The following is a 27,410-nucleotide window of genomic DNA, read 5'->3' on the forward strand; positions in this document are numbered from 1 at the left end:
TGGTTACTAAGGGGAAGTGACGAGTTCTCTCCAATCACAGGGATCATAGTTTGTTTACTGGGCTGTCTCAGGCCTGTCAGTGCTGAGTGTGGCTCGGGAGCTGCTCGTTGTCGGCTGCTGTGCTGAGGGAGATATGAGCGTGCCTGTAAGGTGAGTCAGGCGTGGACTGGCTGGGAGGAAAGAGGGAGATTTCCCCCAGGCTGCCTCTCATGATGGTGCATTGCCTGGTGTCTCAGGGTTTGTATAAGGCAGTGTAAATGTGCACAGCATGAGGCAGAGCAGAGGGTTGCCTCCTGCAGGATCCATAGGAAAAAACCTACTCTCTCACCATTGTAAAGACTGCATGTGCACAGCTAGTTAAGGTATTAGACAGGGTACAACGTTTTCCACAGTCCCTGGATTCCAGGAAGGTTGCTTCTACTTGTGTGAGGAATTAGCAGGGACAGCAGTCACATTACAAGTAGCCTCTGTGATGTGGGACTGCAATACAGATAACCTCTCTGCTCCATCTCAGGCTATTCTCAGTCTCTCTCCACTCATCCTCTCTCCCTTATTCACATTTGTTTCTGCTCCCTTCCCCTTGTGCTGGGTGTCTGTGTCTTCTTGTCATGTATGAAATAGTGTTGTCCGGATCATGAACGATTCGGATCTTTGATCCAAATCTCTTTTGTGAGTCTAATCATCTGAATCATCAAAATTAACGATTCGGTTCACAAAGGGGGTGGAGCCAGGAGCGGCACGCCCCCCTCTCAGCGGACAGGGGGGTCCTGGAAGCAGAGCAGAGATGGATCGCTCAGTTGGAGGGGAGCCAGCCTTGCAGGGACAGGTAGATGAGAGGGGGGACATGGGTGCCACTGCCAGATATGTGTAGAGCACACATACTGGCTGTAATGTGCTGCTCATTTTAGGCTGTCTGTTCCGTAGTTATGCAAAGTGAACAAATGGGAAACTTTTGGCTCAGAAGCACAGCTCAGTGCGTACATGTGAATTTGGCGCTGGTACACTTGGGCGCAGGATCCAGCTGTTATATGGCTGGTCCTGCTTCTGCACAAGTCCGGGGCGTTTTAATTACTATTCCCCCTCGTGGCCGCCATGGATAGTGGGGGAATGAAATAATTCGGCTTCCAGCGATTGCTGGAGGCCGAATTATTGTGTTTTTTAAGCAACTTCGGCTCCGTCTTCTGACGGAGCTGACCTTCCTTACTGAGCGCCGCTATAGACTGATTCCCATAACAGTCTATGGCGGCGCTGGCTGCGCCCAAAGGTAGCAGCGCTGAAAAGCACTGCTCCGCAGCTCAGTAACTTTGCAGACAGCATGCTGGGCTAGAATGACAGGGCAGGCACTGTGATTGAAGTGCAATATGATCCTTATGATGAGTGTTGGAGGTGAGAAAAGGACACATTGGGATGGGGAATGCTTTCTTTCACTGTGAGACGTTTGCAAAGTATACAGATGAACATATAGGTGAAATATATTTAAAGCATATGATTGCAACATGTGTGCAAAAAAAAATTTCTGCTCTCTGCTCACCCCTCTTCGTCCACCTCCTCACTTCTCTGTCCACTCCCTCCCCTTCTCTGACCATCTTGTCCCCTTCTGTCTGTCCACCCCCCTCCCCTTCTCTGTCCACTGCACGGAAAGTCCTGTCCTGCTAGTCATTTCACCCCGGAATGCTTCCCTAGTAAAATGATTTGAGATTCGGATCAAAGATCCGGATCTTTTCAATGATCCGATTCGAATCATTGAAAATATCTGGACTTCCCATCTCTACTATGAAAGCTTAAAGGGAACCTGAACCAAGTATAATTATTTAAAATAAACACATGATGTTCCTGCAAATGAATATTACATACTTACCTCACCATCAGTTTCTCTCAGACGCTCCCTATTTTCTTCTTACAACGACTCCTTCCAGTTCTGACAAGATTTTGTCAGAACTGAAATGTATCAGTTGCCATCGGTTATACATCAGTTGCTCTCAGTTATAACTGAAAGAACAAATGATGTGCGAGGTAATGTCCATGTTTCCCTATGGCTCAAGTAGGCAATATTTCAGTTTAACTGTGTGCTGACCAGGGAGCTGTTATAGGGTAATGGCTATTTTCAAAATGGAGGACGGAGAATTGCATTGATCATAGTGGACAAACCGGACGCAGGAGAGGAGAAAGAGATTGATGAGCAGATTATATGGGAGGTATGTTTATTTTGATTTATAATTTTCAGTTCAGGTTCTCTTTAAAAGGACCCTGAGCAGTAAGGAAAAAAGAAAATCCGGACTTGTGGGGCTTCCTCCAGCCCCCGGTACCTCCCGGGGTCCTCTTGGGCATACATTTGAAATCAGCGCCGGTAGACTTGGGCGCAGGATTCAGCCGGTATATGGCTGATCCTGCTTCTGCACAAGTCCGGGCCATATTAATTACTATTCCCCCTCCAGGCCGCCATGGATAGTGGGGGAATGATATAATTCGGCTTCCGGCGATGTTTTTAAGCAACCTTGGCACCCATCTTCTGATGGCGCCGGCGTTACTCACTGAGCGCTGCTCAGTTGTGATTTCTATTATAGTCTATAAGGGCACCGGCTGCGCCCAAATCTAGCAGCGCCAAAAAGCACTTCTCCGTCCTCTTGGTCCCTTCTGGGGTTCCAGTGGCAGCTCCAGCAATCCGGCGACTTCGGGTGAAGTTGCGTGTGCGCGCCCCAGTGCATCATCACGCCGACATGATAATGCACAGGGAGGGTGCCAGTGGTGCACACGCATAGGGGCCCAGATTCCCTGGAGGGCTGGAGGAAGCCCCAGGTATGTCCGGATTTCCTTTTTTCCTTACTGCTCAGGGTCCCTTGAAAATGATTCCGAGCCAAAGCACAGGATCAAAATCAATTACTTACCTTAAAGTGAACCTCCAGACTAAAAATTGACTCAGCAGCACTGGAAAGGCCTGGTGTTTCTTTAACTGTTTCACAGCATCAGAACTTTTTTTCTCTTATACAAGCCTCATTTTTAGCTGCACAGAAAAAAACTGCCCGGGCATTTTTTCCCTAAAGCTGTTCAAAGCATGATGGGATTTCTGATGTTGTTGTTCTCGTTCTGCTGTTTTGGTGCAATTTTTTTTTTTTTTTACATTTTGAATTTGACATTTGAAGCCTAGTGCATGCAGCTGGGAGGGGTGATCAGGACACAGGACAGTTGGAACTGTGTCTCCTGCTCCCTGTCACCTCCTTTCAACCAAAAAGATGGCTGCCCCCATGACAAAGATGGCAGCCCCCATGAATCATACACATTTGCCTGTTCTTTTAAAACGGGGTGGGTAAGAGATTTTCTTACCTATCTATTCTAATTAACATAACTAATGTAATTTAATGACAGTATGTTTGTTTAGGCTGAAGTTCCCCTTTAAGAGATGGAAGCTTCAGGGTCCTATTGAGGCTTTCCTCACTAATCTGAAGCTGAGTGTTGCTGAGTGTGGCCCCCCCCCCCCCCTCCACATCGGGGCCACGCAGCTCTTCTTGAAGTGTGGCTGCTTGAGCCTGGCCACTCATGTGCATTACCACCGAGCCTGGCTTACTGCGGCTGCGGGCTCGGTTGGCTAGTATGCGGCCCTGATATGATTAGTGACAATGCCTTGTTACTAATCTTCTGGGGAGCTGCGTTCAGCGACAATGCACATCAGAGCGGGGAGGGAAGCCTCAATAGGATCCTGAGGCTTCCCTCTGTTTAAGTAAGTATCTAATTTTGTACCTGAGCTTCAACTTGGGTACTCTTTTTAATAAAAGTGCAATCCTGGTGAGGCAAATATCTAACAGTAACATTTCTATAGCGTTTTTCTCCCATAGGGCTCAAAGCGCTTAGGCTCTCTCACATTCAGTAGTTGGTATTAGGATGAAGTATACACACAACAAAAATTATATTTCTGCAAATGCCAAACTGAACAGGTGGGTTTTCAGTCTAGATTTAAACACGTCCAGAGACGGAGCTGTCCTGATCTGCTGAAGTAAGGAGTTCCATAACGTAGGAGCAGCATGACAGAAGGCTCTGGGACCAAACGTTTCCAGGTCGACTCTGGGTATGACTAGATTATTAGAACCTGGGGATCTGACATTGCAGCTATTGCTACGCAGCTGTAACATTTCTTTCATGTATCCAGGGCCCAGGTGATTTAACCCTCCTGGCGGTCTATTAGAAACCGCCAGGGGGCAGCGCAGCAGTTTATTTTTATTTTTCTAAATCATGTAGCGAGCCTAGGGCTCACTACGTGATAGCCGCTGTGCAGCGGCATCCCCCAACCCGCTTCGATCGCCTCCGTCAATCTTTGATCAGGAAATCCCGTTTAAAGAACGGGATTTCCTGGAGGGTTTCCCCCGTTGCCATGGCGACGGGTGGGATGACGTCGTGACGTCAAAGGGAGTCCTGATCCACCCCTCAGCGCTGCCTGGCACTGATTGGCCAGGCAGCGCACGGGTTCTGGGGAAGGGGGGGCCATCAGCGGCTAATCGGCGATCAGCGACTAATCGGCGATCAGCGGCAGCGATCGGAATGCACACGTAGCTAGCAAAGTGCTAGCTGCGTGTTGCAAAAAAAATAAATTATGCAACTCGGCCCAGCAGGGCCTGAGAAATCCTCCTGCGCGGCATAGCCCGAGCTCAGCTCGGGCTTACCGCCAGGAAGGTTAAATGTGAGTAGGCCGATCTTGAGTAGGACCCTCCCATTTTATAGGTAGTCCTCCCTCCCTTCCTCTTTCAACTTTTCTCCCTTTTTCCCTCACTGCCTCTCTCTTTTTCACTCCTTTGTCACTCTCTACTTTGCCCCACCCAATGTTCCCCTCACAATTAAATAATCTTAAAGAGACACTGAAGCGAAAAAAAATATATATGATATAATGAATTGGTTGTATACTATGAATAATTACTAGAAGATTAGCAGCAAAGAAAATATTCTCATATTTTTATTTTCAGGTATATAGTGTTTTTTCTAACATTGCATTATTCTATAATATGTGCAGATTACACAACACTCAGCATTCAAAATGATTATTTCAGAGCAGTCTGTGAAATAATGAACTCTCCTCTAGCAGAGGAAAAGTAAACAGTTCAATTACAGTTGAGATAATAAAAGTCAGATAACAGCCCTCTCCACAACTAAGTTAGTGGGAGAGCTTAATAGCTTTTTTGCATAGAGATAACAACTGGAGTTTCTCAACTCTTCCTGTACTGGAAACAATTAGACTGATGTATCTGATCTTAATGTTTTTTTTCTTAGCTGTACTACACATACAAATCATAATATCATCATTTTTTTTTCGCTTCAGTGTCTCTTTAATGTTAATACCTGCATTAGTAACCCTACAGCATTGCAATGCTTGCATTGATTTCTACCGTCAGATCCTTTCACACTATGATTGAATCTGCTGGTTATCAACCAGCCACATAGATCGTAAATAGTAATATCTATGCATATACAGTGGGTTGCAAAAGTATTCGGCCCCCTTGAAGTTTTCCACATTTTGTCATATTACTGCCACAAACATGAATCAATTTTATTGAAATTCCACATGAAAGACCAACACAAAGTGGTGTACACATGAGAAGTGGAACGAAAATCATATATGATTCCAAACATTTTTTTTACAAATAAATAACTGCAAAGTGGTGTGTGCATAATTATTCGGCCCCCTTTAATCTGAGTGCAGTCAGTTGCCTATAGACATTGCCTGATGAGTGCTAATGACTAAATAGAGTGCACCTGTGTGTAATCTAATGTCAGTACAAATACAGCTGCTCTGTGAGGGCCTCAGAGGTTGTCTAATAGAATAGTGGGAGCAACAACACCGTGAAGTCCAAAGAACACACAAGACAGGTCCAAGACAGGTCAGGGATCAAGTTATTGAGAAATTTAAAGCAGGCTTAGGCTACAAAAAGATTTCCAAAGCCTTGAAAATCCCAAGCAGCACTGTTCAAGCGATCATTCAGAAATGGAAGGAGTATGGCACAACTGTAAACCTACCAAGACAAGGCCATCCACCTAAACTCACAGGCCGAACAAGGAGAGCGCTGATCAGACATGCAGTCAAGAGGCCCATGGTGACTCTGGATGAGCTGCAGAGATCTACAGCTCAGGTGGGAGACTCTGTCCATAAGACAACTATTAGTCATGCACTGTACAAAGTTGGCCTTTATGGAAGAGTGGCAAGAAGAAAGGCATTGTTAACAGAAAGCATAAGAAGTCCCGTTTGCAGTTTGCCACAAGCCATGTGGGGGACACAGCAACCATGTGGAAGAAGGTGCTCTGGTCAGATGAGACCAAAATGGAACTTTTTGGCCAAAATGCAAAACGATATGTGTGGCAGAAAACTAACACTGCACATCACTCTGAACACACCATCCTCACTGTCAAATATGGTGGTGGCAGCATCATGCTCGGGGGGTGAATCTCTTCAGCAGGGACAGGGAAGCTGGTCAGAGTTGATGGGAAGATGGATGGAGCCAAATACAGGGCAATCTTGGAAGAAAACCTCTTGGAGACTGCAAAAGACTTGAGACTGGGGTGGATGTTCACCTTCCAGCAGGACAATGACCCTCAACATAAAGCCAGGGCAACAATGGAATGGTTTAAAACAAAACATATCCATGTGTTAGAATGGCCCAGTCAAAGTCCAGATCTAAATCCAATCGAGAATCTGTGGCAAGATCTGAAAACTGCTGTTCACAAATGCTGTCCATCTAATCTGTCTGAGCTGGAGCTGTTTTGCAAAGAAGAATGGGCAAGGATTTCAGTCTCTAGATGTGCAAAGCTGGTAGAGACATACCCTGAAAGACTGGCAGCTGTAATTGCAGCAAAAGGTGGTTCTACAAAGTATTGACTCAGGGGGCCGAATAATTACGCACACCCCACTTTGCAGTTATTTATTTGTATAAAATGTTTGGCATAATGTATGATTTTCGATCCACTTCTCACATGTACACCACTTTGTAATGGTCTTTCACGTGGAATTCCAATAAAATTGATCCATGTTTGTGGCAGTAATGTGACAAAATGTGGAAAACTTCAAGGGGGCCGAATACTTTTGCAACCCACTGTATCACCACCTAATACTTTCCCTTAATTTTTCCCTATTCCAATAAACCTAATGGGGGGGGGGGGGGCAGAAAAATTGTGACAGTGGGTGAGGTGAGTGGTAAGAACAAAGCTCTTGGCTGTCGCTCAGCTGAATCGATCCTCACTCTCCTAGAGCCTCTTTCTTTTGCTCTCCAGGCTAGTGCAAAGCTCTGTGCAGTGCTGGGATTTGGGATAGAGCCACACCTAAAAGGCTAGATGCCGTGTCCGTCCTCTGCAGCGGCCACCAGTTGTCTGTAGAAAATCAAGGCAGGCTCCAAAAGACAGGTGTCTCTGTACTGCACGTGCGTGAACGTGCCAGCTCAGGCGGCTGTCTAATACTGCTATCAGGGGAGCCAGCATTGGGCCTCGTCCTCCATGAACCTACAAACCAACACTGAACCACAACGCAAGTGTGTTGGCTGGCCCAGCTGTCACTTCTCCCTTACTTCCCTTGCCTGTCATAGGTAGCTTCAGGTGCCAGTTAGTATTAGGTAGCCAAAAGTACCCTCAATATGAAGTAGCCAAAGGTGCCCCTGACTGAAGAGAGATTTTTATCAGTTGAATGTAGAGAGCTGGATGGGTAACCTCTCATTTACGCTCTGTTTTGGACTCTGCATAGGGAAGGAAGGAGAGAGGCACTAGAGGAGGGGAGTGAGCAACCTCTCCATCATCAGGTGGATCTAAGCACATGCCTTATGGTAAATCCAGCCATGACCCCACACCATTACTGACCCACTGTCAAACCGCTCATGCTGGAGGAGGTTATAGGCAGGAGATCGTTCTCCACGGGGTCTCCAGACTCTGTCACATGTGCTCAGTGTGAACCTGCTTTCATCTCTTTCAGTACTCCTCCTGTTTCTCCTTGCACAAAGGCGGAGGTAGCGGTCCTGCTGTTGGGTTGTTGCCCTCCTACAGCCTCCTCCACGTCTCCTGATATACTGGCCTGTCTCCTCATAGCGCCTTCATGCTCTGGACACTACACTGACAGACACAGCAAACCTTCCCACAGCTCACATTGATGTGCCATCCTGGATAAGCTGCTCTAACTGAGCCACTTGTGCAGGTTGTAGAATCCGTCTCATGCTACCACTAGAGTGAAAGCACCACCAGCATTCAAAAGTGACCAAAACATCAGCCAGAAAGCATAGGAACTGAGAAGTGGTCTGTAGTCACCACCTGCAGAACCACTCCTTTATTGTGGGGGTCTTGCTAATTGCCTATAATTTCCATTTGTTTTCTATTCCATTTGCACAACAGCATGTGAAATTGATTGTCAATCAGTGTTGCCACCTAAGTGGACAGTTTGATTTCACAGAAGTGTGATTGACTACTGTAGCCATACATATAGCGATAATGGGCAGATTAGACCAAGAGACAAATCTCTCTCATAGGCCTGGTGCACACCAAAAACCGCTAGCAGGTCCGCAAAATGCTAGCAGATTTTGAAACCCTTTTTATTTTTCTGTAGCGTTTCACCTAGCATTTTGCGGTTTTGGGAAGCGTTTTTGGTGTAGTGGATTTCATATATTGTTACAGTAAAGCTGTTACTGAACAGCTTCTGTAAGAAAAGCGCCTGCAAAACTGCTCTGAACTGCCGTTATTCAGAGTGGTTTGCGTTTTTCCTATACTTTACATTGAGGCAGAAATACATTACCCTAGCGTTTCCACATCCGCAATCGGATCTGAAAACGCGACCGGACTGCTCTGGTGTGCACTAGGCCTAATAAAATCTGATTAGCGAGAGATCTGTTGGCTGCCCATACACTGCAGGCCGATTCCCAATTGATTTCATGCTGAAATCGAACCAGAATCAGCCTTGTGACGCCACATCCATCTGCCTCGCCGCCCCAACGATATCTCCCTAATGTTAAATGCCCCCCTGGTGCCCAGTGCATGTGATACATTAACTGTCCACGGCCTCCGCTTGTCCCCTGCTGGCTTCCGGGTGCACTCTGTTCTCCGTACACAAGCGCCATGTGGTTGCCTAGTAACATGGCTGTGTGTGACGTCTGACGTCATACGCGAGCCATCACTAGGCAACCATGTGGGGCACGCATGTATGTAGAGTGGGGTGCACCTGGAGCCAGCAGGAGACAAGCGGAGGCCGTAGACAGGTAATGTATAACTTGCATTGGGCACCGGAGAGGGGGGTGTTTAACTTTGAGGGGCCAGTGTTGGGGGTTTCGGCGCATTCATTGATCGTCCCGAAATCACACGCAAATACCGACGCACACCCGATTGAGCAAGTTGGCCCAACATCTTGCATCACGTGCGATCGACTTAGGCCCCGTTCACACTTGCGGTTTTGTCAAAACCGCACCGGATGTCCGGACCGCACCGTATCCGGACCGGACCTGATCCGTACGGTTCCTATCCGGATCCCGTCCGGATCCGGTCCGTTTGCATCCGGTTTCCGTGCGGTGTGAACACGGTTGCGGTCCGGATCCGGTTTCTTAAGGAGATAACAACCTGTAAATACCTGGGGTCTGGGAGGTCAGCAGAAGGGTCTGGGGTCATTGTTGGAGACAGGTGGACGTGTGGAGACCATCCGTGGATACAGAGACTGCAGTTGGGACCATGGATCCAGGCATTTTTCGTATACCTGGGAATTCTCTGTTGTTCGCCTCCTCGTTATCAGACTTATATCAGACATGTTGCTGCCTAGAGCTCCAGCATGAAATCGCTGCTGCCCCACTCTGTGAACTCCATGTGGTCCCCATCCAAAATGCATAGGAAGTGGGGTAGAACGTCCGGTTTTTGTAGCCAGTGTGTTGTGCGCTCTCCGGTTCTCATTACTTTGTATTGGCCGGATGGTGCAGTCCGGCTCCGCCCCGGATACGGCTGCCGGAGGAGCCGGACCAAAAAATAGCGCATGTTGGAACGGACGCCGGAGTCCGGATCCGGTCCGGCTCCGGTCCGGCAGAACGGACGCATGTGAACGGACGCATAGGCTTTCATTGCTATTGCCGTGCGTCCGTTCCGTCCGTTCTGCAAGCGGTCCGGCTCCGGCACGGCGATTCCGGACGGCCACCGCTAATGTGAACCGGGCCTATGCGACCAATTTCGTCCTGGAATTGGTCGCATTGTCAGTTGGGCATGCACTTGGTGGCACCGATTTTCATCCGATTTGATTATAATAATGGAATCGAATGGTCGATTGGCCGTAAAGTCGCCTTATGTATGGCTACCTTTAGAGTTATATTGTGTTGTTTAAGTGTTCCTTTTATTTTTTTGAGCAGTGTATTAGACACATTTAACATGTGTCAGGAGGCAGAGCATGTTTCCTGGGAAAAAAAACGGTAGGACTAAGGCCACGTGCACACATCAGACCATAGTCTTTGGAAAATGAAAGATCACAAACCAATTTTACCCCCTTCCATGTAGTATGAGAGCCATACCTTCACAGTCTTTTCTATGGAGCTGATGTCTGTATGAGGCTTTAGGCTCAAGATAAAATACTTTACTGCTTGGCACACACAGCACAATGATAGGCTGCTGGTAGAGACAGGCTATTGTAACTGTGCTTTCTAATCCAACATTCTTCCCTTCCCTGGCACCTTATGTAGTATACTTTACACAGTGTTGTTTATTGCTTGAAAAGTTATTTATTTTACTTCAGAGCAGAGAACATTGACTTATTTTCTTCTTGTAGGACAGATTTGGCCATTGACAAAACGAAAAAGAAGAAAAAAAGAGAACTAACGGAAGAACAGAAGCAGGAGATTAAGGATGCTTTTGATCTATTTGATACAGACAAAGACAGAGCAATAGATTATCATGAATTGAAGGTAATAGTTGTTCATATTGTTGTGAGGCAGAATCTCAGTGAAATGAGGAACCATGAGTTATGAAAGTGTTAGGACTGAAGGATCTACTACTCTGACATCCATGCAGTCATGTGACAGCTGCAGACGCATCACTATACATCTTGGAAGTTTGTAGCAAAAAAAAAAAAAAAAAACAGCCCCGGGACAGGGGTGGGGATACTTGCCTCAGGAGGGGGAAGCCCCTGGATCCTACCTAAATAGGCTTCTCCCATCCTCCTAAGCTCAAGGGCCCTTTTACACTGGGGCCCCCGGACAATGGAAGTCTACACTCCCTATGTTGCGGTGCGCTGCGCCGGAAGTTTCCTATCTAACGCAAGCGCACACCTACGTTACCGTGCGTGGGTTTGCGCCAGACCGGAAGTCATGTAAGTCTTTGGCAAGGCAGGTTTTTTTTTTTTTTTTTTAAAGTTTGCGGTGCGGCGGGCATGGAAGCTTATTTGTTACAATATGCTTCCGTGTGCTTCCGTATACCATAAAGAGGAAGTGACTTTAAGCGTGCATCACTTCCTGCTTGAGTGGATGCCAGACTGGGGGATACTGTATAGTAACGCGGTATTCCCCGAAGGCCTGTTTTTGGCAAACGTAAATAATTTCTCTCTGCGTTAAAATTTCATTTAAGTGTTATGCAGCTTGAACTTGGACTAATAGAAATTGACAAAGTATTTTGAAGGCGCATATAATGCATCTTCACCTACGCCTACAAAGCTCTCCCCAATCTCTCTCCCCTGTACATCTCCTCACTAGTTTCCAGATACCAACCCAGTCGCAATCTCAGATCTGCACACAAGCTTCTTTTATCCTCTTCTACAATTACCTCCTCACATTTACGTATGCAGGACTTTTTACTAGCCTCACCCGTCCTGTGGAATGCCCTTCCACAGCACATCCGCCACTCTCCCACCTTTAAATGCTCCCTCAAAACCCACCTTTTCCGACAAGCATATGCTCTATTTTAGGCCATACACCCTTCAACCTCGCGTCTAGTTTTACTACGTACTAAATATTCTAATCCTGCACTGCCTGTATATATACTGTGTACTTCCCCCACCTCTTGTTTCCACCCCATTCCTTTAGATTGTAAGCTCGCAAGGGCTCTGGGTCCTATAGAGCAGAGTTCCCCAACCCTGTCCTCAAGTACCACCAACAGTACATGTGTTGCAGAAAACCACAAACATGCACAGGTGAGGTAATTATTGTCTCAGTAGAGCTGATTATTTACCCCTGTGTTGGTGGGCCTTGAGGACAGGGTTGGGAAACACTGCTGCGTTCTCGCTCCTCTTCTGGTCCAGTCGTTCCTGTGCTGGCTCCCCCGTTAGCAGTCTCTGACCAATGGGTTGGAGACTGCTCTCTGCCACTGCGGAGGGAGTCTTCAGGAACCCAGGCCTCTCCATGCTGCGCCTGCACAAGCAGGGCTGTGGAGTCGGTCCAAAAATCCACCGACTCCGACTCCTCAGTTTAGGATTCCTCCGACTCCTCTAATTTGCATATTATAATTTTGTTGATTAACAGTATGTAACGTGAAATTCGTCTCTTAACTGCCAACGCTTAGGAATTTTACAAGACAACTGAAGTGAGAAGGATATGTAGACTACTATATTTATTCCCTTTAGACTAAAACTAGTCCTTGGTAAGAGTACTTGTAAAAGGTACAGACCGGAACAAAGAACATCTATCAGGCCCTAGGCAATGTAACTGTGGGTACATGTAAGAATGATGTGCAGGTACTCTGCAGGGGAATTAGGAGATTCTTCCTCTATTACACATTCTTCATGCACAATCTGAACAAGGTTTATGGGTGATAGACAACACCTCTGTGTTCAATGTGCACAACATTCTCAGTGGATTCCCTGCAGCTCTGTGGGGAGAGCATATGTAGAGTATAGTACTACTGTGTAACAAAGTAAACCTGAGACAGATGAAATTAAAGCTTTATACCAGGGGTCTCAAACTCAATTTACCTGGGGGCCGCAGGAGGCAAAGTCAGGATGAGGCTGGGCCGCATAAGGAATTTCATAATCGCGGCGCATCGCCGCCTCTGCCCGGCCCTCTCACTCTTCCTTCACAGAGAGGGGCGGCGATTGACGTCAGGAGGGGCAGAGCTGAAGCTGAAAGCTCTGCCCCTTCCAGGAAATGCCGGCGGATTGCCCCCCGGGCGATTTGGGAGCTCTGCAGCCCTCGTTTAGAGGCAGGGATGCGGCTGATTACTTGGGAGCACTGAAGCGAACTATAAGGAAGCTTTTACTGGCAAGGGCCACAAAATATTGTATCAAGGGCCGCAAATGGCCCGCGGGCCGCGAGTTTGAAACCCCTGCTTTATACATACCTGGGGCTTCCTCCAGCTCCCTTCAGGCTAATCAGTACCTCGCTGTCCTCCTCCGCCACCTGGATCTTCTGCTATGAGTCCAGGTACTTGAGCCAGTCTGGTGCAGTGCGCATGCACACACTCCGCCGCCGGGAGCGTACTACACCTGAGCAGCACTATTGTGCAGGTGCAGAATGCTCCTGGCTGTGGAAGCGGCACGTAGCCAGACTGCTCTGACTGGCTGAATTTCCTGGACTCCTAGCAGAAGATCCAGGTGTCGGAGGAGGACAGCGAGGGACTGAATGGCCTGAAGGGGGCTGGAGGAAGCCCCAGGTATGTATAAAGCTTTTCTTTTAATTCGCCTCAGGTACCCTTTAATTTATAGTAACCAATCCAAATTTTAACAAAATATCAAATTATTTGATTTCATGAGCAAAGAGAGTGCATACATTTGCATAAACCAGCATCAATGCAGAATTATTTCCATCTCATTGACCATTAGTGACACGACTACACATCAGGCTTTATACTTACAGCATAGATGTTATTTCGTATATAAAAGAGATTCCTGTGTACACATCATATATACTGTACAGTCACAAACAGATGTGTATATCTGACTTTAAAAATACGGGGACTGCTTTATTCTGCAGATGAATGTCAGTTAAGTCATGTGTGTATGATGATCTGCAGATCTCATAGACTATCATTGCAATTTGCAGGAATGGATTTTTGGCAGGAACAGATCTTTTGAGTGTGTGCAGCAAGTTTGTGTGCAGCATCTTGCAAAGATTTTTTTTCTGATGGGGAGTTCAGCTCCATAGAATAGACTGTGTAGACTCTAGAGTATGCTCTCATACTACATGAAGGGTGGTAAGATTGGTCTGTGATCCTTTCATTTTCCAAAGACTATAGTCTGTGTGTATGCACCTTAAGAACTTTCTGTCTTTGAGATCTCTATGGACCTCCATGGATTTAAAGGCGGTTGTAACATCCCCCAAAATATAGCGACCTATAATATATGTAAACCCATTATTTTCTTTTAAAATGGATTCCTATATGCCCACTTTTTTTTCTTTTTTCAAGTCTGGGTGTCTTTGCCCAACTGCAGGAACTGTGCAGTGCCAGCACTTTGTTTGTTCTTTTTTTGTTGTTGTTGTGTGTGTGTGTGTGTGTGTGTGTGTGTGTGTGTGTGTGTGTTTTTTTTTCTCTGCAGTAACAAGCTTATCTCAGCATGCAAATAACAGAAAGCTTCCTATTTTGGATAAGATAAGCACACAATGGCCCAGTGCACACCAAGCGTTTTTTAGCAGCGATCCGCCAACCGCATCCGCCTGGGAAAATGCTTGGCTAATGTATTTCAATGGGATGTTGCACACCAGAGGTTTGATGTTTTTAGCAAACCGCAAATGTGCCACCTGCTGCACGTTTGCGGTTTGCAGAAGCGTTTCTGCCTCAATGTAAAGTATAGGAAAAAGACAAACCACTCTGGAAAACGCTACATCAGAGCGGTTTTCAAGGCGTTTTTTTTTTTTTTTTTTTTACAGAAGCTGTTCAGTAACAGCTCTACTGTAACAATATATGGAATCTGCTACACAAAAACGCTCCCAAAAATGCTAGGCATGTTTAGAAAACCTCTTTAAACATGCCTGGAATCGCTCTGAAATCTGCTCCTAAAACCTCTAGCGTTTTGAGGATCTGCTAGCGGTTTTGGTGTGCACTGAGCCTATGACCAGAAGGTAATTGAATCCCCCACCCCCTCCTTTTTGAAGAGGTTACACAGTGATAAAAGCCTTATCAATAATATGCCTTTTAAGCCAACAAGCAGCAAAAACATACTATAATAATTTTGACAATCCTTTTTTACCTACTTTTGGTACTTTTTTTCAATTGCAGAGCGCAGAAAAGAAGTTATTTTATACAGAAGTTGAGCACTCATCTCCTAGGATAAAATTTAGGAGAAAAAGTGAATTGAATAAGGGCGAATGTATTGATGTCACTTTTTTTTCTATCAGCACAGGAAGTAAAAGGAATACTCCCATGTGAGGGACACACATCCTTGATTTTTGCCACTCGATGCTAGCACATTGTTATCCTTCATAAAATAAGAGCGTTGCATTACTGTGAATGTGGATGTGTCTCTTTCCTGTTCCTCTACACAGACCTACGTGTTAAGTCTAAGCCGCTGGATCTAAAGACTTCTTGTTTTGGCAGGTGGCAATGCGAGCTTTGGGGTTTGATGTGAAGAAAGCAGATGTTCTAAAAATCCTCAAGGATTATGATAGCGAGGCAACAGGGAAAATTAGTTTTGATGACTTTAATGAAGTTGGTAAGTAGTGCTTTCTGTTGTTAGGGTTTATGTGGACAAATTACCTTTTTTATTACTTTGTGGTAAATAATTGATGCAGCCTTTGCTTTATTATAATCATAATTTCTTTAGTGGGCCTCAGTTTGTTTGAAGGGGCCTTCACTTCCATTGAGAGGTAGAAATCTACCAGAGATGACATGGTGAGATAGACATGTGCATGTACAGTGGCAAGCATACAGACACTTATGCTGTGCTTCTTTTTTTCTTTTTTTTTCCCTGCCTGAAAGAGTTTATAATTAGCTATGGAACTGACAGATTTTCTCTAGTCAGGATCCAGTCAGCTCACAGATAACAAATTACAACTTTCACTTTCCTAAGCAGATACCTGGGCTTTTTACTGTGAGGGGAGAAGATAAAAAGGTCAATAGATCATGTGTTTTCACTCTGGGACTTTTGAAACACTGCAATTGAGCAGACACTATGAAACATTAAATCTTCTTTGTAAATGTATGTTCATAATATAATACCTTGAAATATCTAAAAGAGTAGTTTTTCGGCTCGTTTCCATGTAACGCAGAGCCTGGCGCGGCTCTGAGTTGCATGTCGCTGGGGGGGGGGGGTCGGAGCTTGCAAATCCCTTTCATTATACTAAATGGGATTGTGGGCACAATTGCCATGAAATGCAGGCAACCATGCACTGCGATTCAGTGGTGGATCTAAGTGCATGTATGGAAACATCAGAGAGTGAGAGAGTGCAGTCTATGTAGTCTGCCGTCCCTGCGATTGCTTTTTCATAAGCTCGGCTGTAAGCACGCTATTTGGAAACGAGTCCTAAATGAAAATGCAAAATTAATTCAGATCTGCTATATATGTTGCAGAGGCCGGTTTCACACTGTAAACCGGGGTTTTTGTTGTGGTGTGATCACACTGCAATGTCAGAAAAACAGCTTTCGGAGATTACCGCGGCAATCTGCGGTAATCTCACTTTTGGCTGCAAGCCAAGCAAGTACTAAGGCTCTCTATCACTCACTTCCCCTGCTGGAAATAAGAAGTGCACAGAAGTGTATTGTCAAAATACGCTTCCGCGCATGCGTGCCACAAACATGAGCAGCAAACAGTATAAAATATCTGTGGCGCTGTAGATTTACTTCCGGTCACTGCAGGTGGTCACCTGTAACACTGTTATTGTCGCAGTTAATCTGGTACTTCCATCACGCCGCACCACAGTAGGTCTGCTGTGCCCCATAGGTTTTCATTGTTTTAGCGTTACCTTGTGGTAAAAAAGGGTAGCACACCACAATGAAAACATCCCACTGTGAAAGGGGCCTCAGGCTAGTGGCAAATACATTTCAGCTTGCCTACTTCATTTTTACGCTTATATAACCAGCCACTCTGCAGATATGTGTGTCACATTTTGCTGCTGGTCATTGGATATCGGCAGGTCAAATTGAGTAACAGAAGCCCTGACTCACTCAGTGCAGATAGTTACTCCTGCAGGAAGATGGGGGTTTCAGGCCAATTTTATACTCCAGAGTACTGCTGCCATGCTGCACTGAAGTGCAGTTTGAGCTTACTGCCGACTTTGGCATTTATTAGCTTGGGGAAAATACCATTTTGGTTTTAAAAAAGGCAAAATTGTGCTTTAGTGAATTAGGGCCTATTCATGCTAGCAGAGTGGTGTCTCTGTGACTTGATTGTTGCCAGTGCATACTGAAGGTGGGGCGATGCAGGAAACGGCAATTTTATGCAATGCTCAATTTATTTGTGGAGAATTGGGCAATGTAGCCAGCAGTGGGCATCGGCTCTGCCACATCTGTAATTGGGACCTTACAGTCAGAGAATCAGAACAGCAGCTAGCCAATTAGCTTTTACAACATAGAATAGATGATGACCTCCAAAATACTCCAAAGGGTTTTTGTACACGGGACAATTTTAGGAATTGTGCTGAATTCCCCTTCCCTGCCCCCCCCAAACCATGTGCTAGTGGTAGTTTATTTAGTATTTATAGAATGCCGATACCTTAAATAGCACTTTACACCGTATATAGTCCTTTCATTAGCTGTCCCTTAAAGCGGACTTGAACTCAGAACTACTTCTGCTCTAAAGTATATGCAACAGCATTATAACCTTTTCAAGAAAAACATTTCTTTGTTACAGCTGATACAAATTCTGAAATAAATCTCCACTGTTTCTACTTCCTGCTATCATGGACGCAGACATATTGCTAACATCCTGTGCTTTCAAATGAGCTTCTCTGCCATGGCAGTCAGGTTACACAAGGGAGAGATGAAATTACAATTTGTGATTGGACACAAATGAGGGGGAATTAGACAGGCTAAACTCTCTAAATGCATACAGGGTGCATTTCTCTGTTTTCTTTCTGTCCTGTGCTTCAGGACAGTTCAGGTCCACTTTAAAGGGGCTCACAGTCTAATCTCTATCCAAGTCTGAAGCCAGTTAACTTATCTGTTTTTGGAGTGTGAGAGGAAACTGGTGTACCCAGAGGAAACCCACGCAGACACAAGGAGGCATACAAACTCTGTGCCGGTAGTGTATGTGCCCAAATTTGAACCACCTTGAAATACCTTGCTTTATGATTCAGTTACAGACTTGATACTGGAACGCGATCCTCAAGAAGAGATGCTTAAAGCCTTTAAACTGTTTGATGATGATGACTCGGGAAAAATAAGCTTGCGGAATCTTCGTCGTGTTGCACGAGAACTTGGGGAAAACATGAGCGATGAAGAGCTGCGAGCTATGATTGAGGAGTTTGATAAAGATGGCGATGGAGAAAGTAAGTTTAAAACGGTCAAATATGTACTGTTTTTCTTTTTCACCATAAATGCGTACTAGAGTGAAGGTGTACAGACCTTAAATTAGAACTAAACTCAGAATTTCCTCTCTGCTCTAAAAGATAAGCCGCAGCATGATAGCCTTTATGGACAAAAAAAAATTCTTCATTACAACTCATGAAGATCCTAAAAAAATAAATAAAAATCAAGTTTAGAACTTGCAGAGTACTGAAGGCGTTAAGCCTCAGTATTACTGTATGGGGAGAGAGCAGGGTGGTGCTCCTGCAATCTATTCACAGCTGCTGAGAACTAATTAAACACTTTGATCTATGTAAATGAACACACAGAAAGGCCTGGGGCACAACAAAAACCCGCTAGCAGATCCGCAAAACGCTAGCAGATTTTGAAACGCTTTTTCCTATTTTTCTGTAGCGTTTCACCTAGCATGTTGCGGTTTTGGGAAGCGTTTTTGGTGTAGTAGATTTCATATATTGTTACAGTAAAGCTGTTACTAAACAGCTTCTGTAACAAAAACGCCTGGAAAACCACTCAAGGTGCGTTTGAAGTTTCTGGGGGGGCTCAGCGCACCTCTGATTAGAGGCCATTCGGAGGCGGCCTGGTGTTGCGCTGATCCACCTTTTTGCGCAATTTTCGATTTTATTTGATTAGCCGCACCCAGGCTATGCATATACATAGGTTAGGATTTAGTTAGTGTTAGGCCCCTCCCATGGAGGATCGACTTCTTCGCAGTGGGAGGGACGAGTACTTAATAGGTTGCATGCAAGCTGTTACAGGAAACTAACATCCTCCTCCAGTGGTAGACAGGTCATGTGTATGCTCGGTGTGTTTTCGACTCCACAAGTGGGGCTTGCACTCTTTTGCAGGTAGGCACTTGCCTGTTTTTAAGTAGCGCTGTTCATTTCCTTGCTATGTACTAATATACAAATAAGAGGTACGTTTCTTCCAGAGTAAAATGAGCCATAAATTACTTTTCTCCTATAATGCTGTCACTTACAGTAGGCAGTAGAAATCTGACAAGCGACAGGTTTTGGACTAGTCCATCTCTTCATAGGGGATTCTCAGCAAGGCTTTTATTCTTTATAAAGATATTCCCTAAAAAGGATTTAAACAATGATGCTGGCCAGCTTCCCTGCTCCCTTTGTTGGCAGTTGGACAGAGCAACTGCCATTCACTAAGTGCTTTTGAAAATAAAAATATCCCTGAGAATCCCCTATAAAGAGATGGACTAGTCCAAAACCTGTCACTTCCGTCAGATTTCTACAACCTACTGTAAGTGACAGCAACATAGGGGAAAAGTAATTTATGGCTCATTTTACGCTGGAAAAAATGTACTTCTTATTTGTATGTTTGCACATATTTTAAATTTTACAGTTTTTTCGCTGTAGTGCCCTTTTAAATAATTGCCACCGGAAACGATTAGTGTCACAGTATCAATGCAGATGGCAGGACCGGCAGGTGAGCGGAAGTTGAATTCTATGGCCGTGATTCACAAAGCCGTGCTAACTGTTTAGCACGGGCGTGCTAAACAGTTAGCACGTGAAGTGCCGCGATTGCGGACACTTGCGCGCGCAAAGTGCCGCGATCACAGACATTTGCGCGATCGCGGCACTTTGCGTGCTAACTGTTTAGCAAGCCTGCGCTAAACAGTTAGCACGGCTTTGTGAATCAAGACCCATGCCCTGGCAATTTTTGGAGCGTTATGCTTTAGCGATTTTATACTTCTTCTTATACACTTTGATCTGAAAGTGAACAGCTTTGGGGGGAAACAAAAAAAGATACTAAAATCGCTCTGTTCAGCGCTTTTTAGAGCAATTCTAAAAAGCGCTGAACAGAGCGATTTTCGTATCTTGGGGGGGGGGGGGGGGGGAAAGATACGAAAATCGCTCTGTTCAGCGCTTTTTAGTTCAGCGCTTTTTAGAATTGCTCTAAAAAGCGCTGAACAGAGCGATTTTAGTATCTTTCCCCCCCCCCCCCCCCAAAGCTGTTCACTTTCAGATCAAAGTGTATAAGAAGAAGTTTAAAATAGCTAAAGCATAACGCTCTTTCTTATTCTTTGAGGCGTAATCGCCTCCAAAATTCTGCAGGACCCGCGTTTGGGCAAAAATCACATCAAAGCCCATACAAATACATTAGCCAAGAGCTTTTCGAAATGCTAGTGATTTTTAAAAACGTACTTTTCTAGAACGAGGTGAGGTACCACTCTAATATTTCAGATGTGCCACGGAAAGATCTAGCAGCACTCTAGATCTATATCTTGAAGTAAACAGCAGGGCTGGCACCATTGATTTCCAATGCTCTTTTATTGTTCAAATAGACATTACAGCCATCATTGCAATGTTTCAAAGCGCTGAGCTCCTTTATCAAGCTAAGCTGCAAAATACAGATAACCTATTCCCAACACAGCCTTTATATACAGTATGTCACATGGTAAGGCGGCAGCCAATCACATACATTCGGTGTAATACACCTATCACAATGGTCTGTACCTAGCCGGACCTGATGGGGAACCAAACTACTCACCGCCCATTGGTTACCAGCATAAAGTCCCATCCTCCTACGAGTATAAATTGATAGGTCGGCACCACCTGCAGCCGTTTATAGTCACTGAGTGAAGGCCCCCCCCCCCGTGTGGGCCCACCTCCTGTCCACCCATGGCGGACCTGAAGTGGAACATGGGGAACATCATGAGGTCACATGGGCCGTGTCGGGGGCCACATGGGCCGATGTCATTTCTCCGTGCCCGCCCACCACACGCAGGTGATCAATGACTGGAGCGCCGACAGAAGTCTGCGCTCCACGTCATCTCAAATTGTAAATACACAGACCACCACGCTCGGCGACCATTGCAAATGTATCAAACATCTTTACGCAAACATATATTACAGAATCCTATATCACACAGTTCTATATTGAAGCGGCAAAGGCAAATGGGCGGCATTAAAGGAATCCTCAGCTAAAATGAAAAAAATCTGCTTCACTCACCTGGGGATTTTGCCAGCCCCTTGCAGCCGACTGTCCCACGCTAACCGCTCCGCTCTCCGCCCCCATCCCGGTCTCCCCGCACGGTGCAGAGGCTGACCTCGAGGTCGTCCTTACTGCGCCTGCGTGAAGCGCTGCTGTCAATCAAGCTCATGTTGTCCACGGCTTACTGCGCAGGGGGCTGAAAAGCAGACAGAAGCGGACACAACTGCATTTGTGGGCTCAGGCCCTTCATAAACATAGTAGTCACATGTAGGCTGCAATGCAAGTTCACAATGGAAACCAGTAATGTAGTAGAATCCAAAGAAATTAAAAAAGAAACCGTGATTTTTCTGGACATGCTGAGGGCCTCACCAAGATAGGCAAGTGAGTAAAAGCTAAAAAGTATTAAAGGGAACCCGAGGTAAGAGGGATATGATGGCTGACATGCTTGTTTCCTTTTTAATAATGCAGATTGCCTGGCTGTCCTGCAGATCCTCTGCCTCTAATACTTAACCATTGACCCTGGACAAGTATGCAGATCAGCTGTCTAAGACAAATCTGACTTATGCTTCATACACACTTGAGATAAAAGTCTTTGGAAAAGGAAAGATCACAAACCAATTTTACCCCCTTCCATGTAGTATGAGAGCTATACTCTACACAGTCTATTCTATGGAGCTCAGTGATGAGCAAATCCGATCCGGATGCTACTCGGATAGTAGCTATCCGGATTTCTCCCAGTAATGCACTGCGGCCTGGGCGGGGGATTTAATCCTTACCTATCATGACGTCTTCTTTGTCCGTCCCTCGGCGCCTCCCACGATGCGCTCCACTCCGGCGTCACGTGACTAAAAAACACTTCCTCCTTCCGGGTTGAAGGAGGAAGTGTGTAGTCACGTGACGCCGGAGTGGAACGCATCGTGGGAGGCGCCGAAGGACGGACGAAGAAGACGTCATGATGGGTAAGGATTAAACCCCCCGCCCAGGCCGCAATGCATTACTGGGAGAAATCCGGATAGCTACTATCCAAGTAGCATCCGGATCGGATTTGCTCATCACTGATGGAGCTGCACTCCCCATCAGATAAAATCTTTGCAAGATGCTGCACACAAAGATGCCCGTACACATTCAAAAGATCAGTATCTGCAAATGATCTCTTCCTGCAATAGATCCATTCCTGCAAAATGCATTCATAGTCTGAGATCTGCAGATCCTCATACACACCTTGTTTAACAGACTTCATCTGCATATCTGGCAATCATCTGCAGATCTGAAAATCCATCCTGGTGGATCTGATCTGCAGATGATCTGCAGATGATTGCCTGTTAAACAAGGTGTGTATGATGATCTGCAGATCTCATAGACTATGAATGGATCTATTGCAGGAAGAGATCTTTTGCAGATAATGATCTTTTGAATGTGTACGTGCATCTTTGTGTGCAGCATCTTGCAAAGATTTCTATCTGATGTGGAGTGCAGCTCCATAGAATAGACTGTGTGGAGTATGGCTCTCATACTACATGGAATGGGGTATAATTGGTCTGTGATCTTGCCTTTTCCAAAGACTTTTATCTCAAGTGTGTATGAAGCATTAGTTGCATGCTTGTTTCAGGTGTGTGGTTTAGACCCTACTGACCAGAAGGATCAACAGCAGTGCCTGGCAACTTGTATTGTTTAAAAGGAAATAAATATGTCCGTTTCCTCTTACTCCTTGGGTTGCTTTTAAGACCCTAAGATGCCCCTAGTAGGCCTGCAAGGAAAAAAATAGTTGTTTTCAATAGCAGGTCCAGTGACTTTTGATGCAGGATAAACCAGGGCTTGTGAAATGAGCTTTGCATTCTGACCTGGCTACCCATATACAGGACACTGCAACCCTAACAATTTATTTTTGCTGGGAACTTTGACAGATAATTTTCCTATGCCAATCACACAAGCAGAAAAATTAGGGCTGCTACTTTGGTTGCAAAGAAGATTAAGGTTAATAGAATAAATTATATGCACAAGAGGTCCAAGTAATAAAATAAAAAAAAAATTGAAAAAAAGTGAAAATGGCTGGTAAAAGCGAACGTTCACAGTTCACTGTCATAGCTGCAGCACAGAAAATGTCAGTAGATGAGTTAGGGCCCGTTTCCACTAGTGCGGTGCGGAATCGCCGCATATCACCGCTGACAAAATCGCATGCGGATGCGATTCCGCATGCGTTTTTGCCGCGATTTCGCATGCGATTTCGCATAGGCAGGGTATATGCGATTTTAACCATGTCACTGCCTGTGTCAATTTACATTACTTTCAATGCGAAATCGCGGGAAAAAACGCATGCAAAAAACGCATGCGATTTCCCTAATAAATACATTGCCTGCGATTCGCCTGCATTCCACACGCAGGCGAATTCTGCAGGGTCTGCCGTGCAGAAAAATCCTGCACATAAAAACGCAAATGAAAACTGACAAGTGGAAACAGTCCCATCCACTTGTATTGCCTATGCGAATCCGCATGCGTTGTCTGCATGCGAATTCGCGCTAGTGGAAACGGGCCCTTACTGACAAAACTGCAGAGCAGCTCACTCGCCATGTGGGGGACAACTGGAGCAGCTGCTGTTCTGACCAGAGATATTCCATCCCTGTGATGAGGTTGGAAACGTGGTATGTTCCTACCTCTCACATTTGCCTTGTGCCACGATAGGTACTCTGACTCGCCACTTTAGCTTTTACCAGCTATTTGTATTTTTCTATTACTTGCAATTATTGTGCATATAATATTCTATTTCATTAACCTGAGCATTATGCCGCTCAGGAGGTTTTGTTACTTTTTGGCTTACTTTTTTTTTTTTTTTTTTTTAAATTAATTTATTTTTAATAAATGTCCCAAATGTGTGTAACTCCTCTAGCTAGCACTAGGCCAGCTAGAAAAAGACTCCGGCACCCTTTGATCACCGCCGCTCCCCTGTTTATACGTTACCCAGCCAAGATCCAGCGATCGGCGCAGCCTCCCCGGACAGCTCCGGTCTTCTCTATGTGGAGGATCGCTCATGACGTTGCCGACGTCATGCGCAAACCCGATCCTCCCCATAGAGAGACCGGAGCTGTTCTGGGAGGCTGCGCCAATCGCTGGATCCAGGGGGGGGGGGGTAACGTTTAAACGGGGGGATCCAGGGGTGCCCGACACTCTTGCTAGCTAGAGGATTTTTCACACATTTGGGACATTTATTTAAGGGGGACTCCTGGGGCCACAGAGCGGTATGCCCGACACAGTGTCGGGCAAACCGCTAAGGAGGTTAAAGCACCACTGAAATGAAAAAAATATGGAGGCTGCCATATTTATTTCCTTTTAAACAATACCAGTTGCCTGGCAGCCCTGCTGGTCTATTTGGCTTCGGTAGTGTCTGTATAACACCAGAAACAAGCATGCAGCTAATCTTGTCAGATTTTACAATGTCACTGGATCTGAATATGCTTGTTCAGGGTCTATTGCTAAAAGTATTTGAGGCAGAGGATCAGCAGGCCTGCCAGGTAACTGGTACTGCTTAAATGGAAATAAATATAACAGCCTCCATATCCCTCTTGCTTAAGTTTCCCTTTAAAGAGTAACTGTCAGGCTGCAAAAGCTAATTTAAACCTCTATTCTCCTGTGTTAAACAGTTTAGAAGGAAGCCAAAAAGGCAATACTGAAGTTAAAAATCTCTCTTACTATGATGTGTGCTGAACAGCAAGGCTCTTTATTCCCAAGCTCCTAAGGAGGACGCAGGCCGAATAACAGATACTGCAAAGCATTCTGGGGCTGCCTCTTCTCCCCACTGCAGTACCTTGGGTCATCCCTCTTCATTTCCCTATCACGCCCTAAGGCTGCTTTCTCAGTGAGACGTTACAGGCTCATGTTACAGCAGCTTGTAACAGCAGCCAGCACTGAAAAATCACAGGGCATATGTTCCGTTAGAGTATACTGCATGAGTCCGCTATTGTTCCTAGCCACATGGCTAATTAATATTCACTGCACAGTAGTGTTGTCCATTACAATCTTTTTTGTGAGTGGAATCATCAGGAAGCAGGGAGGAAATGACATCACAATTGGCTTCATAGGAGACAGACAAACATGGAACCTGCCATGAGCTGTCAGGTGCATCATTCTCTGCAAATACTATATACAAATTCAGTGAAATCCAAACGTGGACAGAGAAATGCATATATAATGTAAGTACAGCCAATATTTAGCTACTGATATGTGTTTTTTTTTTCTCTGAGACCTTCTACCTAACAGCTCCTCTTTAAAGCAGGGGTCCCCAACCTCCGGTCTGCGGCCCACTGCTGGGCTGCCGGATGTGCTGTGCTGGGCCATGCACATCTGACTTCGCAGTGCACGGAAGCTGGGAGTAGGGAGTGAGTCGCTCAACTCTGCAGACTGCTCTGCTTTCCTAGAATCCTGCTGCCATTGTTACTGCTGCCACATAGTGTCTGTAATTTGTATTGCAGTATTTCTGTCTGCAGACACGGTGGCAGCAGTGAGGATGACTGGGACGCTCTGATCTATAACCAGCCACAGAGTCTGCACGGAGGTGAGCAGCTGGTGCAGGAAGCATGGAAGGCTTAGGGAAGGATGAAGTGAGTGTGGGGATAAGAGAAAAGGTGGAGTGTGAAAAGGATGGAAGGATGAAGGGAGTGTGGGGAGGAGGAAGGCATGAAGTGAGTGGGGAGGAGGGGCGGGTTGTGGGGTGGGAAAAAGTTGAAAGTAACTGTGCCAGTAGATAGGGTAGCCCCCCCTCTCTTTCACCACCTGTCACACCAAATGTACCTTGTGCTGGGGGGTTATGAAGCAGACACATCTTTTCCAAATTGCTGAGGGTGATGATGGTAGTAGTTGGGTAGGGGCGGTGCTGCCACTCTACCCGTCATCCCCAGTCTTTTGCACGCACCTCCGGTTTCTGGGAAAAATCCTGATGCTGCAGCGGTCCCTGGGCCAGAAAAGGTTGGGGACCGCTGCTAAAGGACAACTGATCTGAGAGGGATATGGAGGCTGTTATATTTATATCCATTTGTTTCAAATAGTTTAAATGGTTCAATAGTTTTATTGGACAGTAATTCTTTCTTTTTAAACAATGCACATTGCCTGGCTGTGCTGCCGATTCTCTGCCTCTAATAATTTTAGTCATAGCCTCTGAACAAACACGCAGATGAGGTGTTGGAACCAAGGGCTGTAAAAACAGCGCAGGAGATTTGGGTGCAGCCAGTGCCACCATAGGCTATAATAGGAATTACGGGTATAGCGGCGCTCAGTGAGTAATTTGGGCACCGTCAAGAGACGGAGAACAAATCACTACTAAACACTAATTTGGCCGCCAGCAATAGCGCATTACATCTTTCTCCCACTATCCATGGCAGCCTGGAGGGGGAATGGTAATTAACGCCACCGGGACTTGTGCAGGAGCAGGGTGAGCCTTTTAATTGCTTTACCCTGCTCCCAAATCTCCCGGCAGCAGATTCATAGGTACGCGTGTTTGGCAGCATTTGGCGCATGCTTGTTTTAGTTGTGTGTAATGCAGACAATACTGATGCATGAAAGATCAGAAAGACTGCCAGGCAACTGGTATTGTTTAAAATAAAATCAATAGGGCAGGCTCCATATCCCCCTCAGTACAGTTGTCCTCTATAATGCACTCAGTTCACCATAGTGCCTGTTTTATTTTTAAATTATTGTTCTATTGTCTATATTAGAAGATCAAAGTTGCCTTTAAGTAGCAAAGTATTTCTATACTGTCTTGTCTATCAGGGATGTGTTATATATCCGTTTATTTTGTAACACAGGGAAGAGGAAATGTTACATGGTACTTGAGTGATTTTTGAATGTTTCCTTTTCTTGTTACAGTAAATGTAGAAGAATTTATTTCCATAATGACCGGAGACATTTAGCCAGGAGCAGAGGACACGTGTTCCTGATTAGCATACCTTGCCGCAGCCGGGAAGATAGAGAGCGCTTTCACCGACTCTGAGCCTGAAGTCTGTTTTGTAGCACCTTTATGTTACGTTGTAATATTTCTCAATATAGTATAGTTTTATTTGTAAGATAGATTTTTTTTTTTTGTAATGCAGCTATAATTAAATTGCACAATACTTTGTAAA

General features: G+C 45.5%; 1 protein-coding gene across 1 annotated transcript; it reads left to right on the forward strand.

The window, feature by feature from the left end:
* Window positions 1-22: 22 nt before the first annotated feature.
* CETN3 (centrin 3) lies at window positions 23-27,410 on the forward strand. The gene is made up of 5 exons (XM_068271693.1): window positions 23-150; window positions 10,742-10,877; window positions 15,433-15,547; window positions 18,129-18,320; window positions 27,157-27,410. Exons 1-5 carry the CDS (start codon window positions 134-136, stop codon window positions 27,198-27,200), a joined length of 504 nt encoding a protein of 167 aa, XP_068127794.1. The 5' UTR covers window positions 23-133; the 3' UTR covers window positions 27,201-27,410.

Source organism: Hyperolius riggenbachi, chromosome 1 (assembly GCF_040937935.1).
Source record: "Hyperolius riggenbachi isolate aHypRig1 chromosome 1, aHypRig1.pri, whole genome shotgun sequence".
In the NCBI taxonomy this organism is placed as follows: Eukaryota; Metazoa; Chordata; class Amphibia; order Anura; family Hyperoliidae; genus Hyperolius; species Hyperolius riggenbachi.